Here is a 26,050-nt window from a genome sequence, read left to right on the forward strand (position 1 = left end):
CCGCCCAGGCCCCCCCAGCGGCCTTTGCCGAAGGGAAAGAACTACGTCTCCCAGCAGCCCTTAGGAGCCCGCCTGCCGCTTGCTTTGCCGGGGCTTAATGCGGGCGTAGTGCGCAGGCGCAAGCGGTACCCGTCTCAACGACCGCTCCTGCTTTTTCTAGCTCGCACGTGGCGATTGCCACCAGTGGCTCCTGAATTTTCCTTGAAGCCAAGTGATAAAAGATAAGCCAATATTATTTCATCCTTATGAACCTTTTTTTTCCAGATTTGGCCAGTTTTCAACTCAGGATTTTGTGTGTGTGTGTGTGTGTGTGTCTATATCCATATCTATATATCTATATATTTATTTTATTTTATTTTAATTCCATTTATATCCCGCCCTTCTCCGAAGACTCAGGGTGGCTTACAAGCTTAGCAGTAGCCTTCATCCTATGTATATGCCTGCTTATTAGGGCTTTCACACACACCCCCAAGCGGCATTATTACAAAGTCAGCTTAATTGCCCCTAACAATCTAGGTCCTCATTTTACCTACCTCGGAAGGATGGAAGGCTGAGTCAACCTTGAGCCTGGTGGGACTCGAACCTGCACTAATTGCAGGCAGCTGGTGTTACTTAAGGAGGCACTAGCCCACTGCTCCACCAAGGCTCGCTCTATCTATCTATCTATCTATCTATCTATCTATCTATCTATCTATCTATCTATCTATCTGGATATGGATATGGATATAGACACACACACACACACACACACAAAATCCTGAGTTGAAATATATATCAAGAAAATATGGTCAGTGCACTCAAAAGGAAATTGCACTTGGGACTGCAGGCTATTCTTTCAGAAATGAAGCAGTTACGGCGACACTGGGGGAAAAGAACAATCACATGACAGGTTTTGCCACTGTTGCAGCATCCCCAAGGTCACAGGATCAAAATTTGGGTGCCTGGCAAGCAGTATTGTCTTTATGATGGTTTTGCATTGTCCCTGGATCAACTGCTCACCATTTGTAATCTTCCCAGCCAGATTCACTTAATAATTGCACTGATCTGCTTAACAACTTTGGCGAAAGGCTTTTTTAAAAGTAGATAAGGGTTCAATTAACTGCCCTGCTTAGCCGTGGAAATTCTGATCCCAATTGTGGCCATAACACGGGGCCTACCCGTACTGTAGATTTCTCGAAAAGTTGTTTCCTGGCAAAGTTTCATTATTTCTGCAATAATACTTCTAAAGCAGCCTTTCTCAAACTCGGCAACTTTTAAGATGTGTGGACTTCAACTCTGTGCTAGCTGGGAATTCTAGCGGTCTAAGTCCCAAAGCTGCTTTTTTCAGGAGGCAACTGGACCTTCTAGTTTTTTTCTTGGAAGACGTTTCGCTTCTCATCCAAGAAGCTTCTTCAGCTCTGACTGGATGGTGGGGAATGGAAGGGTTTATACTCCTTGCAGACAGCTGGTCATTTGCATCCTCTTTAGAGCAGGGGTGTCAAACTCGTGACAGTCGCGCAATGTATCAGAGCTTTTTCCCCATTGCCGGCAATCGGGTGGGCGTGGTTTTGTCGTGACACGTCCGGCCCACGGGCCGGCAGTTTGACACCCCTGCTTTAGAGAGTCGTTGAGGCCACTTGGCAGTCATCTATGTTGGGAGGGATACGACACCATCTATCTCCAGTCTACAACAGAGTCCTTTCAACAGTGCCAAGAAGACTCCACACCTGCCTGCAATACCCAGGTGACCCTGAGGACGCAGGTAAAACCTCCAGGTGGTCTCAACGACTCTTAAGAGAATGCAAATGACCAGCTGTCTGCAAGGACAGCTCTTTCTTCCATTCCCCGCCATCCAGTCAGAGCTGAAGAAGCTTCTTGCATGAGAAGCGAAACGTCTTCAAAGAAAAAAAAATGAAAGTCCAGTTGTCTCCTGAAGAAGCATCTTTGGGACAACCATCACTTGGGTAATTGAGAATCTCCACGCTTAGTAGGCGAAATCTACACATCTCAAAAGTTGCCGAGTATGAGAAACACTGTTCTGACGGGAGCTTTGTGAAGAACAGAGGATCTTCTAAAAGGTCTGTTAGTACAGGTAGTCGTCAACTTACAATGGTCTGTTTAGTGACCAAAGTTACAGCACTTGAAAAAGTGACTTGACCGTTTTCCCGCACTTACGACCTCTGCCGCACACGATTTACATTTGGATGCTTGACAACCGGTTTGTATTTACGATGGTTGCAGAGTCCCGGGGTCGCGTGATTCCCCTTTGGCGACCTCCTGATGAGCAAAGTCAAAGCCCAGATTCACTTAACAACGGTGTTGCTAATTTAACAACTGCAGTGATCCAGCTTCACAGATGCGGCAAGGAAAGTCGTAAGACGGGGCAAAAATCAATTCACGCATTTTTCACTTAGCAAGGATAAATTTTGGCCTCAGTTGTGCTCGTAAATTGAGGACTCCCCGTAGTATTTGGGAAGACGCAGGCATGCAACCAGGCACATAGTCTGGATAGATGCGCTTCCTTCTGCTCCCCCTTACCTTTTCAGGTGCACGCATTACATGCGCATCCCACTTTCCAGAGCTTCAAGCTCCTAAGGCAGGGATGGCAAACCTTTTAGAGACCGAGTGCCCAAACTGCAACCCAAAATCCACTTATGTATTGCCGTGTGCCGGGTGGGTGTGGCTGCGGTGGTAACAGCAGACTGGGTGGGACTAAAAAGTTCAATCAATCAATTCCAACTTTGCGAGCTCTTTTTTTTCCCTGTGAGAAGTTGAAATTGATTGCTTGAACTTTTTTTTTTTGCACATGGCGGTGGAGGCTTAAAGCGAAAAGGCTTTATAAAACTCAGCTGAAGGCCTAGGACTGGGGTGAGGGCGCGCGTGGCCACAGAGAGGGCTCTGCGTGCCACCTGTGGCATGCATGCCATAGGTTCGCCACCACGGTCCTAAGACTGTCACAAAAATCACGTTTACAGGGAATGTGTCATGGACAGGCACTGCCTTTCCACCTCAGCGATTTATCGTCTCACTTGGTGTCACTCAACACTGGCGCCAATAGAACAGAACAGAATATCTTTATTGTCCCTGTGTAGCTCACAACGAAAGTGTGACAGGAAGGAAGGCAGAGCTTCACCTCAAACGGTGGTTGGGGTCCTTCACATGAAGGTGATCCAAATTTCCGGGCCACAAGGGTGGGGGATACACCCAATTTGCACCCCAACTGATGGCCACCACGAATTGCATTGTCACGTGAAACAAAAATCTTGTAAAAAACTTGCTTTGAAACAGTGGTTGTAAAAAAAAAAAAAAAGCAGATGTCACGCAATGAGGCGTTTTTCAAATATGGTCTCAGGTCTGCCCGTGGGAGGTCACAAAAGCCAAGATGGCTGCCACACAAAGCCCCACCCTTTCTATGCGCTCGGTTGCAGCAGCTCAGCGTCAGCAACTTATGACCGCCGTGCGATTCCCCTTTTGCGACCTTCTGACAAGCAAAGTCAAGGGGGGGGGGAGCCAGATCCACTTAACAACCGGGTTACTAACTACACGACCGCAGCGACTCACTTAACAACGGTGGCAAGAAAGGTCGTAAAAAAACGGGGCAAAAGTCGCTTAACCTCTGCCTTGCTTAGCAGCAAGAAAGTTTGGGCTCAATTGTGGTCGTACCTGGTGATACCGTCAATGGCTGGGGGGGAGGGGGGGAAGAAAACCAGGAAACCTCCCCAAGTCACAAACTTTAGTTTAATTCAACATTTATAAGTGATGTTATTGTAAGGCATCCAGGTACATCTCCCAAGGAATTTCCACCCTGGTTGCATACATTCTCCTGGAAATGGGGGGGGGGGAATGCAGGATAACAAAGAGTGTGTAGTGGTTGCGGTCTCAGCCAGACTGGAGGTGGTGTCAAAAGTGCTGCCAATCAAACACCTTAAAAGTGGAAGGTGTTTCTGCCCGTTGCCAAGTAACGGAGGAACCCCAGAGCCGCTATGCCCAATGATCACAACCCAACACCAGCAACTTGGGAGCCTTGACTTCATTATTGCTTCTCTCCTCCTTTCGTCTGAAGCCCAAAGTCGCCCCGGGGGGAAAAGTAATATTTCAGGGGGGAAACGGAGCAAAGGAGGTGGAGGCAGAGAATTTTAAGCACCTTGGTGGTTCTGGAACCAGTTTTCCCCAAACAGGAGGCAGTGGGACAGGCATCGTCTCTGCCAGAGCTGGACACAAAGAGTGGGATCAAGGGGGTTTTCTGAACATCTTTTCTGGGACGGAGAATAAATATTACTCTTGAACAAGGGGAGGTACACCCAGAAAGAGATGCCAGAGTTGCTTTAGTAAAAAAAAAAACATGCGAAAAGGGTCATGTGAGCTCGATGTGCGCGGGGAAAACGGACAAAGGGGCTGGAAACCACCAGTGGCACCATCCAAAGATGTGAAGGACGTGCAGGGATGTGAAGACAAGTCAGTTAGGTTTACAGCAGTCTCAGGAGAGGCTTTTGTGTTGTTGTTTTTGCAAAAATTAACCACTCCTATTTTACCTTGGTGGAAAGAAAAGGACGTCGCAGTGCTGCATTTGGTGATTGGCCACAGACACCAAGTGGCGCAATCTTGCCAGGCCTTTTCCCATCCCTGTTGGGCAGAGTGGGCCTACTACACCGTAACCACTGCGCTTGCTGGTCTCCAAGGAAAGCAAAGCAGTGTTAACACCCATGTTCCTACCATACCCGCCCCCGCCCCTCAAGGGTTGGCTTCTCCCCCTCCCCATCTCTATAAAAACTCACCCCTCAACCTGCCAACCCCACCCAAACCTCTTTTTAATACCTGACCCGTAACCCATTTACACCAGTTCCCTGAAATCTGGACGCAGCTTGGAAGAAAACGTTCCACTCTTGAGGATTCTGGCTCACCAGCGCAGCAGCGCACAACGGGACCAATCCCGCCCTTCGACATTTTACCATGATCCTGATCTTTTTTTTTCTTTCCTTCATGCGTGGACAGCCTGGGAAAGTTCTGCCTCCTTCAAGGCTTGGGAGAGCAACAAAGGGGGGAAAAAACTCATTGAGTGCTGGAAATGCGCTGTGTTGGCAGAGACGACAAAATAATAATAATATCAATTTGATGTTCACATTCATGATGCAACGAGGCCAAACGGTCGCTTGCTCCCGGTCGCTGCTTGGAGTTAGAAAAAAGATATATACCTGATAATCTCGCTGTGCCTAAGTGGGGGGGGAGGTCAGGCACCTGAAGGCACGTAGATGTACATGTGGGGAGGATTTTTTTAAAAAAATAGTAATAATCCAGCCCCCCCCACCGCCCCCCCCACAGCAGTGGCACCAAGGGCCAGAGGGCAGTCCTAGCTCGCCATTCTGGCTGGCCCTTCCAGTTTCCGAGATCCCGCATGAGCTGGAGAGCTAAGCAGACACGTTGACGTCCCTGAGAGAAACGGCACTGTGTGTGGCTCCCCGGTCCTCAAGCTCGGTGGGTGGAGGGTCCAACACCATGGCGGCCGTGTCCGTGGCAAGAAGCGGCGGGTTCAAGCCCTGGGTCAGGATCTGATGGATGGTTTTCCTCAGGTTCGGGTGGAGCTGGCTCTGGGTCTGGAAAAAAACCTCCAGGGCGAAGGACTTGAGGGTGCCAGTGCAGAGGTCCTCGTAGAGTGGGATTGTGTACATGCGGGACATCTGTAATACAAGCAGAAGGAGCCCGGGGTCATCCCAAGAGACTTGGATTGGATTTGATATCATCATAGTATCAGAAATCTGCCACCAGTGACAGATTAAGTCAGGGGTCTTGAAACGTAGCCCTTTTATGACTTGTGGACTACAACTCCCAGAATTCCTCAGCCAGGCACGCGTGCCTGGCTGAGGAATTCTGGGAGTTGAAGTCCACAAGTCATAAAAGGGCCACGTTTCAAGACCCCCAGCTGTAATCACTTCAAGACTAAGGGACATTATGATAGTGGAGGCAGAGGCACTGACAGGAACCAGTTTTATATAAATGTCTATGGAGATACTCAGTCACCCTGGTCATAGCTATCCGAAAGGTGCTTTTTCACAAGGCAACTGGACTTGCTTGTTTTTCTTTGAAGACGTTTCGCTTCTCATCCCAGAAGCTTCTTCAGCTGTGACTGGGTGGTGGGGAATGGGAGGATTTATACTCCTTGCAGACAGCTGGTCGTTTGCCTTCTTTAAGAGGGTCATTGAGGCCAACTGGAGGCTTATTTGTGTCCTCGGGGTCACTTGAGTGGTGCAAACGGGTGTGGAGCCTTCTTGGAACCGCTGAAAGGACTGTGTGTTGTAGACTGAACAACACATCTATCTCCAGTCTACAACACAGTCCTTTTTGCAGTTTTGGGAGTCTTTCTTTGCTATTGACCAAGTTGGGATGGCTGACAATAACCTTTCTGGCCACCGTTGTTAAGCGAATCACTACAGTTGTTAAGTGGGTTAACACGGGTAGTTAAGTGAATCTGGCTTAAAGAAAGTCGCAAAAAGGGATCACATGATCCTGGGACACTGCAGCCGTCATTAATGCGAGTCAGTGGCCAAGCATCTGAATGTTGATATCATAGGAGCATGGAGATGCTCCAACAGTCAGTCATAAGTGCCGTTTCGGTGCCATTGTAACTTGGAATAGTCACTAAATGAACTGTTGTAAATCAAGGTCTAACTTGTATGCTTCTCAGCTTTTCCTTGGGGAGTTGTCCACTAGGTGGCAGCAAAGTGGTTTCAGGGGCCTAGCAGACATTATTGGACCACAGCCCAGCTAGGAAAGCCAGCTTCACCTCCCTATGGATGATAAGGAACTTTGGTTGGGAGTTTTAGGGGGGGGGGGGATCAGCCTTTGACGACTTAATCCAAGGGTCTTTCTTCAAACTTGGCCCTTTTAAGACTTGTGGAGTTCAACTCCCAGAATTCCCCAGCCAGCCTCCAAACCCAGCAACTTTTAAGACTTGTAGAATTCAAACTCCCAGAATTCCCCAGCCAGCCTCCAAACCCAGCAACTTTTAAGACTTGTGGACTTCAACTCCCAGAATTCCTCAGTCAGCCTCCAAACCCGGCAACTTTAAAGGCTTGTGGACATGATGGCTGAGGAATTCTGGGAGTTGAAGTCCACAAGTCATAAAAGGGCCACGTTTCAAGACCCCCAGCTGTAATCACTTCAAGACTAAGGGACATTATGATAGTCAGGTGTTGCCTACGTGACTTCATCACGCAATGTTCTTCTACCAATGTTCTTCTTTCTCTAGGTTTCTTCTCCAGCGGGACTACAGCTTTTTGAAGGACGTCAACATCTGGGCCCCCTTGGTCATCATCAGGGTCTACCTTTCGACTCTCAGCCGCCATGAGCAACCTCATTGGCGCCTCCCGGATCCTGTACGCGTTGGCCGAAGATGACCTCTTTGGTGAGTAGCAGAGAAGAACATAGCAATGTGGCAGAGCAGAGGTCCCCAAACCTGGCCGCTTCTAAGACTTGTGGACTTCAACTCCCAGAATTCCTCAGCCATCATGTCCACAAGTCATTATCATTTATCATTTATTATATTTATATATATATATAAATACCGCCCCTTCATGGATTACTGCCTTGTCGTGGCGAAGGGGCTTGCGTAATTCAATGAAGCTATGAGCTATGCCGTGCAGGGCCACCCAAGACGGAAAGGTCATAGCAGAGAGTTCTGACAAAACGTGATCCACTGGAGAAGGAAATGGCAAACCACTCCAGTATCTTTGCCATGAAAACCCTATGGACAGTACCAAAAGGCAAAATGATATGACGCTGAAAGATGAGCCCCTCAGGTCGGAAGGCGTCCAATATGCTACTGGGGAAGAGCAGAGGGCTAGTACTAGTAGCGCCAGAAAGAATGAAGCGACTGGGCCAAAGCCGAAAGGACGCTCAGCTGTGGATGTGTCTGGTGGTGAAAGGAAAGTCCAATGCTGTAAAGATTTTTTCTCCATAGGAACCTGGAATGTAAGATCCATGAATCAAGGAAAGCTGGACGTGGTCAAACAAGAGATGACAAGACTAAACATCGACATCTCAGGTATCAGCGAACTAAAATGGACAGGAATGGGTGAATTTAATTCAGATGACCATCAGGTATACTACTGCGGGCAAGAATCCCTCAGAAGAAATGGAGTAGCCTTCATAATCAATAAAAAAGTAGGAAAAGCAATACTGGGATACAATCCTCAAAATGACAGAATGATCTCAGTTCGAATCCAAGGCAAACCATTCAATATCACAGTAGTCCAAGTCTATGCCCCAACCACCGGTGCTGAAGAGGATGAAATTGACCGGTTCTATGAAGCCCTACAGCACCTTATAGAACTAACACCCAAAAATGATGTCCTTATCGTCATGGGGGATTGGAATGCTAAAGTAGGAAGCCAAAAGATAACTGGAATAACAGGCAGGTTTGGCCTTGGAGTACAAAATGAAGCAGGGCACAGGCTGATAGAATTTTGTCATGAGAATACGATGGTCATAGCAAACACTCTTTTCCAACAACCCAAGAGACGGCTTTACACATGGACATCACCAGACGGACAACACAGAAATCAGATTGACTATATGCTCTGCAGCCAAAGATGGAGAAGCTCTATACAGTCAGTAAAAACAAGACCAGGAGCTGACTGTGGCTCAGACCATGAGCTTCTTGTTGCAAAGTTTAGGCTTAAATTAAAGAAAGTAGGGAAAAGCGCTAGGCCAGTCAGGTATGAATTAAATCATATCCCTGCTCAATATACAGTAGAGGTGACAAATAGATTTAAGGAATTAGATCTGATAGACAGAGTGCCTGAAGAACTATGGACAGAGGTTCGCAACATTGTACAACAGGTAGCAACCAAAACCATCCCAAAGAAAAAGAAATGCAAGAAAGCAAAATGGCTGTCTGAGGAAGCTTTGCAAATAGCTGAGGAAAGGAGGGAAGCGAAAGGCAAGGGAGAAAAAGAAAGATATGCCCAATTAAATGCAGAATTCCAGAGAATAGCTAGAAGAGATAAGAATGCCTTCTTAAATGAACAGTGCAAAGAAATAGAAGAAAACAATAGAATAGGGAGGATCAGAGATCTTTTCAAGAAAATTGGAGAGATGAAAGGAACGTTTCATGCAAAAATGGGCATGATAAAGGACCAAAATGGCAGGGACCTAACAGAGGCAGAAGAGATTAAGAAGAGATGGCAAAATTACACAGAAGAACTATACAAGAATGAGCTTAACGTCCCTGACAATCGCAATGAGATGGTCACTGACCTCGAGCCAGACATCCTAGAATGTGAAGTGAAGTGGGCCTTAGAAAAGCTGAGCAACAACAAAGCTAGTGGAGGTGACAGTATTCCAGCTGAGCTATTCAAAATCTTAAAAGACGATGCAGTAAAAGTGCTACACTCAATTTGCCAGCAAATTTGGAAAACTCAACAGTGGCCACAGGATTGGAAAAGATCAGTTTACATTCCAATTCCAAAGAAAGGCAGTGCCAAAGAATGTTCAAACTATCGCACCATAGCACTCATTTCACATGCTAGTAAAGTTATGCTTAAAATTCTACAAGCTAGACTCCAGCAGTATGTGGATCGAGAACTACCAGAAGTACAGGCAGGATTTCGAAGAGGCAGAGGAACTAGAGATCAAATTGCTAACATACGCTAGATCATGGAGAAAGCTAGAGAGTTCCAGAAAAACATCTACTTCTGCTTCATTGACTATGCTAAAGCCTTTGATTGTGTGGATCATAACAAACTGTGGCAAGTCCTTAAAGAGATGGGCATACCAGACCATCTTATTTGTCTCTTGAGAAACCTATATGCAGGCCAAGAAGCAACAGTGAGAACTGGACACGGAACCACTGATTGGTTCAAAATTGGGAAAGGAGTCCGGCAAGGCTGTATACTGTCGCCCTGCCTATTTAACTTATATGCAGAGCACATCATGAGAAAGGCAGGGCTAGATGAATCAAAAGTTGGAATTAAGATTGCCGGAAGAAACATCAACAACCTAAGATATGCAGATGATACCACTCTAATGGCAGAAAGTGAAGAGGAACTAAAGAGCCTCTTGTTGCGAGTGAAGAAGGAGAGTGCAAAACTTGGGTTGAAACTAAACATTAAGAAAACCAAGATCATGGCATCTGGCCCTCTCAATTCCTGGCAAATAGATGGGGAAGAAATGGAGGTAGTGACAGATTTTATTTTCCTGGGCTCCAAGATCACTGCAGATGGGGACTGTAGCCAAGAAATTAAAAGACGCTTGCTCCTGGGGAGGAAAGCCATGGCAAATCTAGACAGCACACTAAAAAGCAGAGACATCACCCTGTCAACAAAAGTGCGTATAGTCAAGGCTATGGTCTTCCCAGTTGCAATGTATGGCAGTGAAAGCTGGACCATAAGAAAGGCTGAGCGCCAAAGAATTGAAGCCTTTGAACTCTGGTGCTGGAGAAGACTCCTGCGAGTCCCTTGGACTGCAAGGCGATCAAACCGGTCAGTCCTAGAGGAGATCAACCCTAACTGCTCTTTAGAAGGCCAGATCCTGAAGCTAAAACTCAAATACTTTGGCCACCTAATGAGAAGGAAGGACTCACTGGAGAAGAGCCTAATGCTGGGAAAGATTGAGGGCAATAGAAGAAGGGGACGACAGAGAATGAGGTGGCTGGATGGAGTCACTGAAGCAGTAGGCATGAGCTTAAATGGACTCCAGAAGATGGTAGAGGACAGGAAGGCCTGGAGGAACGTTGTCCATAGGGTCGCGATGGGTCGGACACGACTTCGCAACTAACAACAACATAAATACCGCCCTTCTCCCGAAGGACTCAGTCTTTAAAGTTGCCGGGTTTGGAGGCTGACTGAGGAATTCTGGGAGTTGAAGTCCACAAGTCTTAAAGGTTGCTGGGTTTGGAGGCTGGCTGGGGAATTCTGGGAGTTTGAAGTCCACAAGTCTTAAAAGTTGCTGGGTTTGGAGGCTGGCTGGGGAATTCTGGGAGTTGAACTCCACAAGTCTTAAAAGGGCCAAGTTTGAAGAAAGACCCTTGGATTAAGTCGTCAAAGGCTGATCCCCCCCCCCTAAAACTCCCAACCAAATTTCCTTATCATCCATAGGGAGGTGAAGCTGGCTTTCCTAGCTGGGCTGTGGTCCAATAATGTCTGCTAGGCCCCTGAAACCTCTTTGCTGCCACCTAGTGGACAACTCCCCAAGGAAAAGCTGAGAAGCATACAAGTTAGACCTTGATTTACAACAGTTCATTTAGTAACTATTCCAAGTTATAATGGCACCGAAACAGCACTTATGACTGACTGTTGGAGCATCTCCATGTTCCTATGATATCAAAATTCAAATGCTTGGCCACTGACTCGCATTAATGACGGCTGCAGTGTCCCAGGATCATGTGATCCCTTTTTGCGACTTTCTTTAAGCCAGATTCACTTAACTACCCGTGTTAACCCACTTAACAACTGTAGTGATTCGCTTAACAACGGTGGCCAGAAAGGTTATTGTCAGCTGTCCCAACTTGGTCAATAGCAAAGAAAGACTCCCAAAACTGCAAAAAGGACTGTGTTGTAGACTGGAGATAGATGTGTTGTTCAGTCTACAACACACAGTCCTTTCAGCGGTTCCAAGAAGGCTCCACACCCGTTTGCACCACTCAGGTGACCCCGAGGACACAAATAAGCCTCCAGGTGGCCTCAACGACCCTCTTAAAGAAGGCAAACGACCAGCTGTCTGCAAGGAGTATAAATCCTCCCATTCCCCACCACCCAGTCACAGCTGAAGAAGCTTCCTGCTTCTTTATATTCCTTGCAGACGGCTGATCATTTGCATCCTTTCAGAGGGTCGTTGAAGCCACCTGGAGACCTATGTCAAAATTGAACAGCCCTCTCTCAGCAGTGGGGAGGGATACGACATCATCTATCTCCAATCTACAACAGAGTCCTTTCAGCAGTTCCAAGAAGGCCCCCCACACACATTTGCACCACTCAGGTGACCCCGAGGACACAGATAAGCCTCCAAGTGGCCTCAACGACCCTCTAAAAGAAGGCAAATGACCAGCTGTCTGCAAGGAGTATAAATCCTTCCATTCCCCGCCATCCAGTCAAAGCTGAAGAAGCTTCTGGGATGAGAAGCGAAAAGTCTTCAAAGAAAAACAAGCAAGTCCAGTTGCCTTGTGAAAAAGCACCTTTCGGATAGCTATTTTTTTATTTTATTTTTTTAATTCCATTTATATCCCGCCCTTCTCCGAAGACTCAGGGCGGCTTACAAGCTTAGCAGTAAGCCTTCATAGCAGTAGCTATGACCAGGGTGACTGAGTATCTCCATAGACATTTATATAAAACTGGTTCCTGTCAGTGCCTCTGCCTCCACTTGGACGCCGGTTACAGAATTCCCCGACAAACGTCTATTCCCAGGTCCAAGCATCAGAGCTTCCCAGGTCTTTGTATATCAACTGGTTTCCTGCCCAAAATCTCACACCCTGAGGAGCACAAAGCTTTTCAGCCCAGCAACTGGTACCTGATTTTCCAAGAAGCGACGGACTTTATGAAGGTCAGGATAGTAATCATTGCGGACAATGATCTGCAGCCAGCGGATACGAATCTCCGCATTCATGTTTTCCAGCTGGGTTGAGTAGCATTCAGACAACTTTGTCATCACCTCTGTGAAGGAGAACATTGTATCTTAATTCGCTTTTGATTCAATTTAGAGGCCAATTCAACCATCCTGCAGGGTGCACGCGTGTTTATGTTACTAATTTCGGGAAAGTCCTTCCTTCGAATGGAATTGGGTATGTCCAGTTTAATGAAGAGAAGGACGAGGGGTGACAGGATAGCAGTGCTCCAAGATCTCAGGGGCTCCCCCAAAGAAGAGGGGGGGGTCAAGCTATTCTCCGAAGCGCCTGAAGGCAGGAAAAAGAAAAAAACGGATGGAAACTAATCAAGGAGAGAAGCAACCTAGAACTAAGGAGTAATTTCCTGACAGTGGGAACAATTAGTTAGTGGAACGACTTGCCTCCAGAAGTGGTGGGTGCTCCATCACTGGAGTTTTTTTTTAAAAAACCAGACTGGCTAGCCACCTGTCTGAAATGGTATAGGGCAGAGGTAGGCAACCTTGGCTCTTTTATGACTTATGGACTTCCCAGAATTCCTGAGCCAGCATGGCTCAGCTTGGAAACCTCCCCCTTTCCCCTCAGCGTGGCTGGCTCAGGAATTCTGGGAGTTGAAGTCCACAAGTCATAAAAGAGCCAAGGTTGCCTACCCCCTGGTATAGGGTCTCCTGCTTGAGCAGGGGGTTGGACTAGAAGACCTCCAAGGTCCCTTCCAAGTCTGTTATTCCGTTATTCTAAAACAATATGGATTGAGTGCTATATGATCCATCGTTATTCCGAAGCGGACTTGTATGCCCTTAGGGCGGTTCCTGCCTCATGGGCGCGACCTGTCGCCTGTTTTCATACTCCCCTTAATGACGGGCCCAAGCTCTGGGACTCCGAGAGGTGGTTGGGCTTGGATAGGGGCCTCGAGTTAAGACGCGCTAAGAGGCCCCTGATCAGATTTTTAGCCGGTTATTTTAGGAGGTTAGGGAGGGGGAGGGAGGGGGGGATGGGGAGGGAACTTGTAACCGGCACTCAGTCTGGTCCTGTTAGAGGTCCTGGTGGGACGGGGTTGGGGGAGGTGGCTGCTGGCGCTGGGAATGTGGGGGTGGGGTATCGAATCCCCACGGCGATAGGGTATGGCAGCAGGTGTTTGCGAGGAGGGTCATATCAACATCTGGGATCGCGCCCCCGCTATCTTCGAGCGGTGGCGCGCTCCGACCCTCCGGTTAGCACCCTCTTACCCGGGGATGAGGGTGATCAGGCCCCTGAGCTCAGGCTGGTCTATTTTAACGCTAGATCCGTAGTTAATAAAGCTCCCCTCATCCGTGATCGGATTGAGGAGGAATGTGCGGATCTAGCGTGCATCACGGAAACCTGGCTGGGCTCGGAGGGAGGGGTGCCTCTCACCGAGTTATGCCCGCCGGGTTTCCGGGTGCTGCACCAGCCACGGGCTCAGGGCAGGGGTGGTGGGGTGGCAGTGGTTATTCGGGAGACATTGTGTCCCCGGGAGGCCACCATTGTCCAGATGGCCGGGAGTGAGACCCTCCTCTTGAGGTGTGGTCCTCGGGTTCAGTTGGGCTTGTTGCTTACATACCTGGCGCCCAGCTGTGTGGCAACAGCCCTGCCCGAGCTGCTCGACACCCTCTCAGGGTTGGCGGTGGAGTTCCCCAGGCTCGTAGTCCTGGGTGACTTCAACCTGCCATCACTGGGAGGGTCGTCGGAGTTAGCTCGGGAGTTCATGGCTTCCATGACAGCCATGGGCCTGACCCAGGTTATTGAGGGCCCGACTCATGAGGGGGGTCACACTCTTGACCTGGTGTTTCTGTCTGGACAGTGGTTGGATGATCTGGGAGGGGGTTCTCCGTCCATCACCCCTCTGTCATGGTCAGACCATTACCTCCTGAGGCTAGTTTTCCGTCATGCCATCCCCCGCCGCTGGGCGGCGGAGCCGACCAGGTGGTTCCGCCCCAGGCGCCTAATGGACCCAGATCGGTTCCAGAGGGCGCTTGGGCCTATACCTATCACCCTTACCCACAGCCCAGTCGATGCCCTGGTGGAGGCCTGGGAAACGGCAGCCACCAGGGCACTCGACTGCGTTGTACCCATGCGACCTCTGACCCGACGCAGATCCCGTTGGGCCCCATGGTTCTCTGTGGAGCTCCGGGAGATGAAGCGGCGGAGACGAGGTCTAGAGAGCGGTTGGAGATCCAGCCGGTCCGAATCCGACCGATTGCAGTTAAGAACCTTTATAAGGTCTTATCTTGCGGCGATAAGGACGGCGAAGTCTAACTACTTTGCCGCCCTTATCGCGTCCGCAGATAATCGCCCGGCCGCCCTGTTTAGGGTGACTCGCTCCCTCCTTAATCAGGAGGTGAGAGAGGATCCCTTGCAGGGACGAGCCGAGGAGTTTAGTCATCATCTGGCGGACAAAATCGCTCGGATCCGGACCGACTTGGACTCTGACTGGGCAGAGTCTAATGTGGAGGAATCAGGCGGTCTTGAGCACGTTATCTGGAATGAGTTCGACCCTGTTTCCCCTGATGATGTGGACAGGATCATGGGGAGACTGAGCACCACCACCTGTTTGTTGGATCCGTGCCCCTCCTGGCTAGCTTATGCGGCTCGGGAAGGAACACGAGGCTGGTTCCATGCAGTAATAACTGCTTCCTTGAAGGAGGGTGTCTTTCCTGCCGCCTTGAAGGAGGCGGTGGTGAGACCCCTTCTCAAGAAGCCTGCTTTGGACCCGGCTGTTTTAAACAACTACCGTCCAGTCTCCAACCTTCGCTTTCTGGCGAAGGTTGTTGAGAGTGTGGTGGCGCATCAGCTCCCTCTGTTCCTGGAGGAAACTGATTATCTGGACCCGTACCAATCGGGCTTCAGGCCCGGACACAGCACGGAGACGGCATTGGTCGTGCTGGTGAATGATCTCTGGAGGGCTAGGGACAGGGGTTGCTCCTCTGTCCTGGTCCTATTAGATCTCTCAGCGGCGTTCGATACCATCGACCATGGTATCCTACTGCGGCGTCTCAGGGGGCTGGGAGTGGGAGGCACCGTTTTACGGTGGTTCTCCTCCTACCTCCAGGGCCGCTCGCAGTCGGTGTTGACAGGAGGGCAGAGATCCGCCCCGAGGTCTCTCATTTGTGGAGTCCCTCAGGGGTCGGTTCTCTCGCCTCTCCTGTTCAACATCTATATGAAGCCGCTGGGCGAGATCATTCGTGGTTTTGGGGTGGGGTATCATCAGTACGCTGATGATACCCAACTTTTTCTTTCCACCCCGAACCAACCCAGTGATGCCCTCTCCGTGATGTCCCGGTGCCTGGAGGCGGTTCAGGTCTGGATGGGGAGAAACAGGCTTCGTCTCAATCCCGCCTAGACTGAGTGGCTGTGCATATCGGCATCTCGGGTTAACCAAGTTATTCCATCCTTAATGATGGGGGGTGAGGTGTTACCCCCCGTCGATAGGGCTCGCAACTTGGGCGTCCTCCTGGATTCACGGCTCAATTTCGAAGACCATATAGGAGCCGTGACCAGGGGGGCTTTTGCCCAGGTTCGCCTGGTGCGCCAGTTGCGTCCCTATCTGGACCGAGACGCCCTACGCACAGTTACTCATGCGCTTGTGACCTCCCGTTTGGACTACTGTAACGCTCTCTACATGGGGCTGCCCTTGAAGACCACTCGGAGGCTTCAACTGGTGCAGAATGCGGCCGCGCGAGTTGTAATGGGGGTTTCCCGATACTCCCATGTAACACCTCTACTCCGTGAGCTGCATTGGCTTCCGGTTGCCCTCCGGGTGAAATTCAAGGTGCTGGTTATCACCTATAAAGCCCTACATGGCCTGGGTCCGGGATATCTGAGGGAACACCTGCTGCCGGCATCAAATGCCCTTCGCCCAGTGCGCTCCCACAGGGAGGGTCTGCTCAGGGTCCCGCCGGTAAGAGACTGCCGGCGGGTGACACCCAGGGATAGGGCCTTCTCGGTGGGAGCGCCTGCCCTCTGGAACCAGCTGCCGGTGGAGCTGAGAACTGCCCCCGACCTTCGATCATTCCGCCGGGGCCTGAAGACCTGGCTCTTTGAGCTCTCGGGCCCAGACTGAGGAGGAATTTTTAATTTGGGGTTCTTTTTAACTGACTACAGGGTTAATTTAATATTTTTTAATTTGGTTCTTAATTTTTGTATTTTGGATTTTTAATTCCCTGTAAACCGCCCTGAGTCCTCAGGGAATAGGGCGGTATATAAATATAACTAAATAAATAAATAAATAAATAAATCTCATTCCGGAGGATAAGCACCAGCTCAGAGAGGGAACGCTGTCTCGGTCCTGCAAGATGACAGTGCTCAATCGACAGGACTCACAAGTGTGCCCACCCTACCTGACTTCACTGGACCGCCGGAAATAACCAATAATCAAAGCAGTGGGGACAAAGCAGTGAGCATAGTGGAACACACCCATCAGACTCATAAAAAGAGACTGTATGTAACGCAGAGTTGAAATGGTGGGGTCCTCGGGGCTCTCCGAGCTTGGTTGTTTTCCTGCAGATGTTTCATTACCCAACGAGGTAATTAAACTCACCGTGTGGCAAGGGCGACCTATCCAGTAGCCTATCCAGGAAAAGCACCGTTTGGAATGTTTGCCACTCGGCGATATCGACGCTGTTCGCAGCGGCTCCCGCGTCCAGAGGCTCCGTGGTCCAGAGATGGAACAGCGTCTCCACCGGCTGGGTCAAGCTGGATCCCTGAGATAACTCTGGTTCGACTAAAGGAGGCCCTGTGGCATTGAGCCAGCGGTCGAACTCTAGCCCTGCAACAGATTCGCCGACAAGGATCAACTTGGAAACGTGCCAGAGGTGTGCAGACTGACTGCGATCTCTCAATCGGGCTCATGCAGAAAGCTTTCTCCAACAGATCATCTAGTTCAGGGGTCTCCAACCCCCAGTTTGTGGACCGGTACCGGGCCGCAAAGTCCCATCCACGGGATGCAGTCGCCACACAAAACCACGCACCCTCTGGCCCACGGAAAAATCTCTCTCCACTCAATCGGTCCCTGGTGCCCAAAAGGTCGGGGACCTCTGATCTAGTTAACATTTGTAGAGCACAGTCAAACAGGCCTGATGTGGGCTTAGGTTTTGCAGCTTGGCTAGTTGGGTATATGTCAAGCCTGTGTACAGTCCTCGACTTACCACAGTTCACTTAGTGAACAAGGGCATTGGGGAAAAAAGTGACTTACGACACGACCCTTGCGGCCTCCCCAGGGTCACGTGATCAGAGTGCAAGGGCTTGGCAACGGGTTCATATTTACGACGGTCGCAGCATCCCAAGGTCACATGATCCCCTTTTGCGATCTCCTTGCGAGCAAACTCAGTTTGGGACGCCAAGTTCATTTAACAACCAGGTTCCCAACTTATCCACTGCCAAGGATTGACTTCGCCAGTGTGGCAAGAAAGGTTGTAAAGTGGGGCAAAGCTCATTTAACAAAGGTCTCGCCTAACAAAAGAGATTTCGGGGCTCAATTGTGGTTGTAAAGCCGAGGACTACCCTCCCCTCTGTGTGTGTGTGTGTGTGTGTGTGTGAGAGAGAGAGAGAGAGAGAGAGAGTGTGTGTGTGTGTTACATTCTGTCAAGGTCCTCTTCCCCACCTGTTTTGCAATCGATGCATTGTTCTTTCAGGTCTGGAAAAAATGCCAAGAAAGAATCCAACAGATCTTGGGCTACGACGCTTGTGAACTTGTACTTCTCGATATAAGTCTGAAAGAGAGCCGGCAGAAACACAGGTTACAAAATTAATGTAAACAGCAAGGTCGAGCGAGGTCATAGAAACTGCAGGGACACACACACACACACACACACACACACACACACACCAGTGGAAATGCTCAGAAAAGCAACAGAAATGAGGACAAACGCACTACGGAACAAAGTAAAATATCACAATTGACGGAGCTTCTCTTAAGGGAAGAGCGGAAAAATGATCCAAGGTTTAAAATAAATCAAGAACAGCCCTGCTGGATTTCTAACGCTCTCGACACATATAAATCCCCACAGATGGAAAATTTCCAGAGGCCGTTCATCCATCACAATCTTTCTGTTTAAATTACAGCGGGCTCCGGTCCTTTATGATAGCACAGTAATTCAGGAGACTGTGACTATATTCTGAAATGAAATCAATAAGGTTCCAAGCAAGCATGTGTAAGGATATAGTCACGTGCACTATAGAGCAGGGATAGGGCAACCTTGGCTCTTTTATGTCTCATGGACTTCAACTCCCAGAATTCCTGAGGCAGCATGGCTCAGCTTGGAAACCTCTCCCTTTTCCCTCAGCATGGCTGGCTTAGGAATTCTGGGAGTTGAAGTCCACGAGTCATAAAAGAGCCAAGTTTGAAGACCCCTGCTTTAGTGTATAGGCCATGGGTAGGCAACCTGGGCTCTTTTATGACTGGTGGACTTCAACTCCCAGAATTCCTGAGCCAGCATGGCTCAGCTTGGAAACCTGTCCCTTTTCCCTCAGCGTGGCTGGCTCAGGAATTCTGGGAGTTGAAGTCCACCAGTCATAAAAGAGCCCAGGTTGCCTAGCCCTGCATTAGAGCATCAGCCCCCAACCTTTTGTGACACCAGAGACCGGTTCTGTGGAGAGTTTTTTTCCACAGACTGGAGGGGCCATGGTTTCGTGTGCTGCCTGCATCCCTTGGATGGGTCTTTGCTTGTTTGTGCGGCCCAGTTGCTGGCATGCACCGGTCCACGGACCGGGGATTGGGGACCCCTGCATTAGAGACCCTCGGATATTTTCTCCAGCCTAATAGAGCTAGGAACCGCTGCTGGAAAAGGAGAGGCATTTTCAGGAAAAACCACCGAAAAAACGGTTTGTGCTATAAAAGCTACATAACCGTATCTCTGTAGTCATCGGAGTTGTACCTACACTAAAAGGATTATAAACACATCTACAGGAACACATGCACCCACCATCCTTCTCAACCTGTCTTGGTCTTTTAAAAAAAAAAAGCTTAGAAGGGCTGAACTTAATTTATTCTCGGATGGGAGACCACTAAGTCTCAAATCCCAACTCTAGATTTAAGCTGGGGAAAAGGAGACAATGACAAAACACTTTCCTATTGCTGCCCAAAGGTTTACATGGAGGTGACTATTTTTGTTGTTAGTTGCGAAGTCGTGTCCGACCCATCGCGACCCCGTGGACAACGTTCCTCCAGGCCTTCCTGTCCTCTACCATCTTCTGGAGTCCATTTAAGCTCAGGCCTACTGCTTCAGTGACTCCATCCAGCCACCTTATTCTCTGTTGTCCCCTTCTTCTCTTGCCCTCCATCTTTCCCAGCATTAGGCTGCTATTATTATATCATCATCATCATCAAAGCTTTTTTTCTATCATCATCATCATCATCAAAGCTTTTTTTCTTTTCTTTTCACCACCCTGTAATTCCTTGCTTCGGGATGGGGCAACTGAACGTAGCTCAACATTTACTGGCCGGATGCCCTTCCTGATGCCTATGTGGAGTTTGCAGCAGATATTTTCTCTTTGTCCCCTGATAAACATCTGTCGCTGCAGAGGATTGAACTCTCAACCTTCTGAGTGGGAGGTGGGAGTCTTCACCTCTAGGCCACCTGATCACTCAACTATCAGCCAAGCATGAGTTAATGCAGGGGTCTTTAAATGGGGTCCTTTTATGACTTGTGGACTTCAACTTCCAGAATTCCTCAGCCAGGCGTGCCTGGCTGAGGAATTCTGGGAGCTGAAGTCCACAAGTCATAAAAGGGACAAGTTGGAAGAGCCCCTGAGTTAATGAATTCTTGATTTTTGCTTCCTGGGTTCTCATGTTACTAGACTTCCGTTTGCTTGTTACCCTCAGAAAAGTTTTACCTGGCTTATGCCAGAGTAATACACACCACAACACTTTGCTGGTATGTTCCAGCTACAGGCAGTCCTCGACTTACAACCGTTCATTCAGTGACTGTTCAAAGTTACAACGGCACGGAAGACAGTGACCTATGGCCATTTTTTCACACTTACGACCGCTGCAGCACCCCCACGGTCAGGCGATCCAAATTCGAGCGCTCAACAACTGCTTCATATTTATGACGGCTGCAGCATCCCGGCGGTCACGCAGTTCCCTTTTGCGACCATCTGACAAGCAAAGCCAGTGGGGGAAAGCCAGATTCACTTAACAACCGCCTTACTAACTGAACGGCTGCAGCGGTTCCCTTAAGCACCGTGGCGAGAAAGATTGTAAAACGGGGGAGAATTGGCTGAGCAACCGTCTCGCTTAGCAGCAGGCATTTTGGCCTACAACTGTGGCCGTAAGTCGAGAGCCACCTGTGAGGATCCAACTTTCAAACGTGCGTCTGGGATCTCCATCCAACCTTGGGTTTTTGGATGGAGTCAAGATTTTTCCGAAGGATTCAGCTGGAAAAGGACTGGAGTCAACTGAGATTTTCTGGCAAAGTTGAAGGTTTGTATAACACACACCCACACCCCTCCGTACCCAACCCAGGTTACTAACTCGGAGAAAGGCATCGAAATGTGTTGGGTCTCCGCACAGCTGAGACAGATAGTGAACAAAGCAGAACCCTTTCTCGTAGGTGAAGAGATTCATCAGGTTGCTGGGATTCACACCTGGGGGGGTGGGGAAAAGGGAAGAGAGAAAGAACTTTAGAGAGGAGTTATAGGGGGGAAAAATAGCAATACAGGTGGCCCTCAACTTATGACCACAGTCGACCCCGAAAATATCCATTGCTAAGGAAGACCGTTGTGAAGTGAGTTCTGCCCCATCTTATGACCTTTCTCGCCACAGTTGTTAAGCGAATCACTGCAGTTGTAAGTTAGCAGCACGGTTATAAAGGGAGTCTGGCTTCCCCATTAACCAGCGGAACTACCTGCCTCCAGATGTTGTGAATGCTCCAACACTGGAAGTTTTTTAAGGAGAGACTGCAACAGCCATTTATTTATTTATTTATTGAATTTCTATACCGCCCTTCTCCCGAAGGACTCTGAAATGGTACAGGGTTTCCTGCCTGAGCAGAGGGTTGGACTAGATGACCTCAAAGGTCCCTTCCAACTTTATTATTATCGTTATTGTTATTATCATCATCATTATTGATTTTGCTTGTCATAATTTCGCAAAAGGGGAATCACGTGACCCCCCCCCCCAAGGACACTGCAACCGTCATAAATACGAGTCAGTTGCCAAGCGTCCAAATTTTGATCACCTCGCCATGGGGATGCTGCAACGGTTGTAAGCCTGAAAAAAAAGGTCTTAAGCCACTTTTTTCAGTGCGGTTGTTAACTTTAGGCAGCCACTAAACCAACGGCTGTAAGTGGAGGACTACCTTGGAACGTTGGGAGGGGGCATTATATTCTTCCTCTTAAGGATTATAACTTTCTTCAGAACGGACTTTTTAGATCCATCGCTGTGTGTGTTATTCGACAAACGCAAAGCTGAGGATCAGAGAGCTGACAAATCAGCTTCAAAAATCAGAATCTGGGTTTTGCTTTAGAGCAGGGGTCCTCAACCGTGGCAACTTTTAAGACTTGTGGACTTCAATTCCCAGAATTCCTCAGCCAGCCAAGCTGGCTGAGGAATTCTAGGAGTTGGAAGTCCACTAGTCTTAAAAGTTAGCAAGGTTGGAGACCCCTGTTCTACCAGGCTTCTGATTTTTTTTATTTTTTGCTACCATCATCTAACACTGTCTGGTTCTCTTCTAGTCTCTCTGAATCATTTTTGAAAGCAAAGCTGGCTGAGGAATTCTGGGAGTTGAAGTCCACAAGCCTTAAAAGTTGCCAAGGTTGAGGACCCTTGCTTTTAGAGCAGCTGTCCCCAGCCTTTCCATCTTGGTGGACCGGCGCTGGTAGCAGGGGCCACTCACTCCAATTGAACTTTGCGTGCGAGCTCCCGCCACCCGTGCTATTCAGGTGTGCACCCTGCTTGCGTGGGCCAGCTCCAAGCGGACCGGTACCGGGCCACAGCCCGGAAGTTGGGGACCCCTTTTTTAGTAGGTTCTGTGAACCCAGCCAATTCCATGTTCATCTCACCAGCTGTGGTGAACCGAGACATGGCTTGCTTTTTTGCACCTTCTGCTGGAGACAAACTGCAACTTTCATTTGGGTAATTTCCTTGAAGAACCGACCCAGAGAAGGCTTAATTTCAGAAATGACGAGAGAGACCCAGCCCCCTTCTTACCTGGTTCAAGTTTCACCTGAAGTTTGCTGACAGGATTGTCCTCCCCAAGGAGCTTCATTTGTCGGTGAAGGGCATCAAGGCGGAAGGCTGTCTCCAGGCACGTAAAAGCAGCACCTGTACACACACACACACACACCAATGCATGGATTTTAATCTGAGAGCTATAATATTTCCAGATTATGCAGAAATTCAAATGACTCTGTCTTCCAACACAGAACGCACTGGAACAGAGTTCCGGCACCTTTTTTCCCCCGACTGATTTTCCAGACTTGCGTTCTTTTCCTATTCTTGCCCTTCCTAGCCTCATTTGTTTTTGAAACTGCCCCGCTGGTGGTACGGTGCAAGCGGGGTCGCCTCCGGCACTGTCTGCCTCCTCTAGGGGGAGCCATGAGGCGCCGGAGCACCACAACCAGAGCGTGGCTTGACTGGCTGGGTCGGACCATGTGGTGTGGAAGCCGATGGTGGTGGTGGGAGACACATAAACTGCCCTTGAAGTCCACTCGGAGGCTCCAACTGGTGCAGAATGCAGCCGCGCGAGTTGTGCTGGGAGTTTCCCGATACTCCCATGTTACACCTTTGCTCCGCGAGCTGCATTGGCTGCCGGTTGTCCTCCGGGTGAGATTCAAGGTGTTAGTAATGACTTACAAAGCCCTACATGGCATGGGTCCGGATTACCTACGGCAACACCTGCGGCCGGCGTCAACTTCCCTCCGTCCAGTGCGCTCCCACAGAGAGGGCCTCCTCAGGGTGCCACCGGTCAAAGAATGCCGACTGGTGGCCCCCAGGGGGAGAGCGTTCTCTGTGGGCGCGCCAGATCTATGGAACCGCTTGCCAGTTGAGCTCCGGACGGCCCCCGACCTTCGCTCCTTCCGGCGCGATCTAAAAACGTATCTATTTGAGCAGTCTGACCCGGTCTGATTGGTTAGGGTTGGGGTTTTAATACATCTTAATTATTGTTTTAACCTTGGGCACTTATTTAATTCACTTTTAACTTTTGTATCCTGTTTTTGTATTTATTGCCCTGTACACCACCCTGAGTCCTTCGGGAGAAGGGCGGTATAAAAATGTAATAAATAAATAAATAAAATAAATAAACATGGAGGCCATCTTTCACGAGAGGGTGAGTAAGCCTTTCGCCTTCCCTTACAGAAGGTGTGTGTATGTGGGGGGGTGAGGTTAAAAAGAGACAAAGCAAGAGGAAAGAAAGGCGGCTGGCGTGGAAGCCTGCCCGACAGCGAAAGTTTGCCATTTCGGTTCCTTGGGTAGTTCAAAGGCTGGGATGTCCAGAAAAATCTCTTTTTAGTCTTTTATACTTTATATTCAAACTGCAGAGGGGAAGAATAAAGCCAGTGTCTTGTGATTTGGAAGTTTTATTATTAATAATAATATATATTACATACGTATTGGTCAGATGTAAAGGTAGACCTACAGTATGAGGTTTAATCAGATCCATTTGTTAAATTGGGTTGAACTGAAAGGTAAATTAAAAGGAATCCGTTCGCCGACACAAGTTTCAACTTTAATTTGTTTCAAGTCAGTATCCGTATTAATCTCTGGGAGTTGGAAGTCCACAAGTCATAAAAGGGCCAAGTTTGAAGACCCCTGAACTACATCATACCCTCTGCCAGAGTTTCTGCATGTAACTTCACAGGTTGTTCTTGATAGATCAAATTAAGCTCAGGGGTCTTAATTAGAGCAGGGGTCTTAGAACTCACCGTCTCCTGGTGATTGGCCCAAAGTCAAAGTCACCCAGTTGGCTTTCATGCCTAAGGCGGGACTAAAACTCACCGTCTCCTGGTGATTGGCCAAAGTCACCCACCCAGCTTTCACGCCTAAGGTGGGACTAGAACTCACACTCTCCTGGTGATTGGCCCAAACTCAATCAAGAGGCTTTCACGCTTAAGGAAGGACTAGAACTCACAGTCTCCTAGTGATTGGCCCAAAGTCACTGAGTCAGCTTTTATGGCTCAAGCAGAACTAGAACTCACAGTCTCCTGGTTCCAGCCTGGGAGCTTTAACCACTAAAGCAAACTGGCTCTTTTCCATGATTTACTCTGCCCAAGGACTTGTTGGGGTTGAAGATGGATGGGATGGAAAGATGGATAGCCAGAGGGTTTGGATAGAGGTGAAGAAGGTGAAGCAATTCAGATGGAATTGAATTCTTGCTTGTTGCTACTGAGCACCACTGTATATCGTTAGTTCCAACACTAGTGTACCACTTAATTAAAACAGAACAAAATAAAAATAGCAGCAGTAGCAACAGTAGTAATACTCAACAGTAGCAACTGTGAGAGGGATCTCGGAGTCCTAGTGGACAATCACTTAGATATGAGCCAGCCGTGTGCTGCAGCTCTCAAAAAAGCCAACACAGTGCTAGACTGCATTAACAGAGGGATAGAATCAAGATCACATGAAGTGTTAACACCACTTTACAAGGCCTTGGTAAGGCCACACTTGGAATCCTGCATCCAGTTTTGGTCACCGCGATGTAAAAAAAAAAGAGGTTTGAGACTAGAAAGATCCAAGCTGGGCAAAGCTGGCCTTTGGCAACCGTCACAATTTGGAGGCGCAATACACAGCTTCAGGCAGGACTTACCATAGGTCTGTGTAGTGATGCGGCGCTGAGCGTAAGTGGCCAGCCCCTCGCTCAGCCACATCTCTTCCCAGGTGGCGTTGGTGACGGCGTTGCCAAACCAGCTGTGGGCTACTTCGTGGATGATATCAATGATGAGAAACTCATCGCTCTCCAAGATGGACGAGATCACGAAGGTCAAGCACGGGTTCTCCATGGCGACGATAGGGAACGAGGGAGGGAGGAAAACGATGTCGTACCTGGAAGTGAAGGGAGGGAGGGAGAACCCAGATCAATTTCCGAATCATCAAGTCATAATTCTCAAAATAGATAGATAGACAGACAGACAGACAGAGATCAAATAGATAGAGATCAAATAAATATAAATAAGATAGAGACAGACAGAGATAGAGATCAAATAGAGATCAGATAAAGATAAACAGAAATTAGATACCGTATATACTTGAGTATAAGCCGACTCGAGTATAAGCCGAGACCCCCAATTTCACCCCCAAAAACTGGAAAAAGTTATTGACTCGAGTATAAGCCGATCCGCCGTTCTGCAAGCCTCTGCCGCCAGCAGAGGCTCGATCCGCCATTTTGCAAGCCTGAATACACAGGAATACCCTGTGTGGCCAAGGCTCGTCGGCAGGTCTCCGTTCCTCCTGCCGACCTTTGGGGAGGTTTGGGCGCCTCCCCAAACCTCCCCAAACCTCGGCAGGTCTCCGTTCCTGTTTGGGGAGGT

The 26,050-nt window shown here is 48.9% G+C and overlaps 1 protein-coding gene across 1 annotated transcript in view; it reads right to left on the reverse strand.

Moving 5' to 3' along the window:
• Positions 1 to 3,700: 3,700 nt before the first annotated feature.
• The window catches only part of RNPEPL1 (arginyl aminopeptidase like 1), a 46,679-nt gene continuing 24,329 nt past the window's right edge, over positions 3,701 to 26,050 (reverse strand). The window contains exons 5-11 of the mRNA XM_081329440.1: positions 25,330 to 25,565; positions 22,734 to 22,847; positions 21,057 to 21,169; positions 18,186 to 18,294; positions 17,124 to 17,351; positions 12,478 to 12,620; positions 3,701 to 5,654 (exon numbers count right to left, since the gene is read on the reverse strand). Of these exons, the coding sequence (XP_081185566.1) occupies positions 5,385 to 5,654; positions 12,478 to 12,620; positions 17,124 to 17,351; positions 18,186 to 18,294; positions 21,057 to 21,169; positions 22,734 to 22,847; positions 25,330 to 25,565 (1,213 nt within the window). The 3' untranslated portion in view covers positions 3,701 to 5,384. The remainder of the gene's footprint in view (positions 5,655 to 12,477; positions 12,621 to 17,123; positions 17,352 to 18,185; positions 18,295 to 21,056; positions 21,170 to 22,733; positions 22,848 to 25,329; positions 25,566 to 26,050) is intronic.

The sequence above is a fragment of the Vipera berus genome (assembly GCF_964194415.1).
Source record: "Vipera berus genome assembly, chromosome: 5".
NCBI classification, from domain to species: Eukaryota; Metazoa; Chordata; class Lepidosauria; order Squamata; family Viperidae; genus Vipera; species Vipera berus.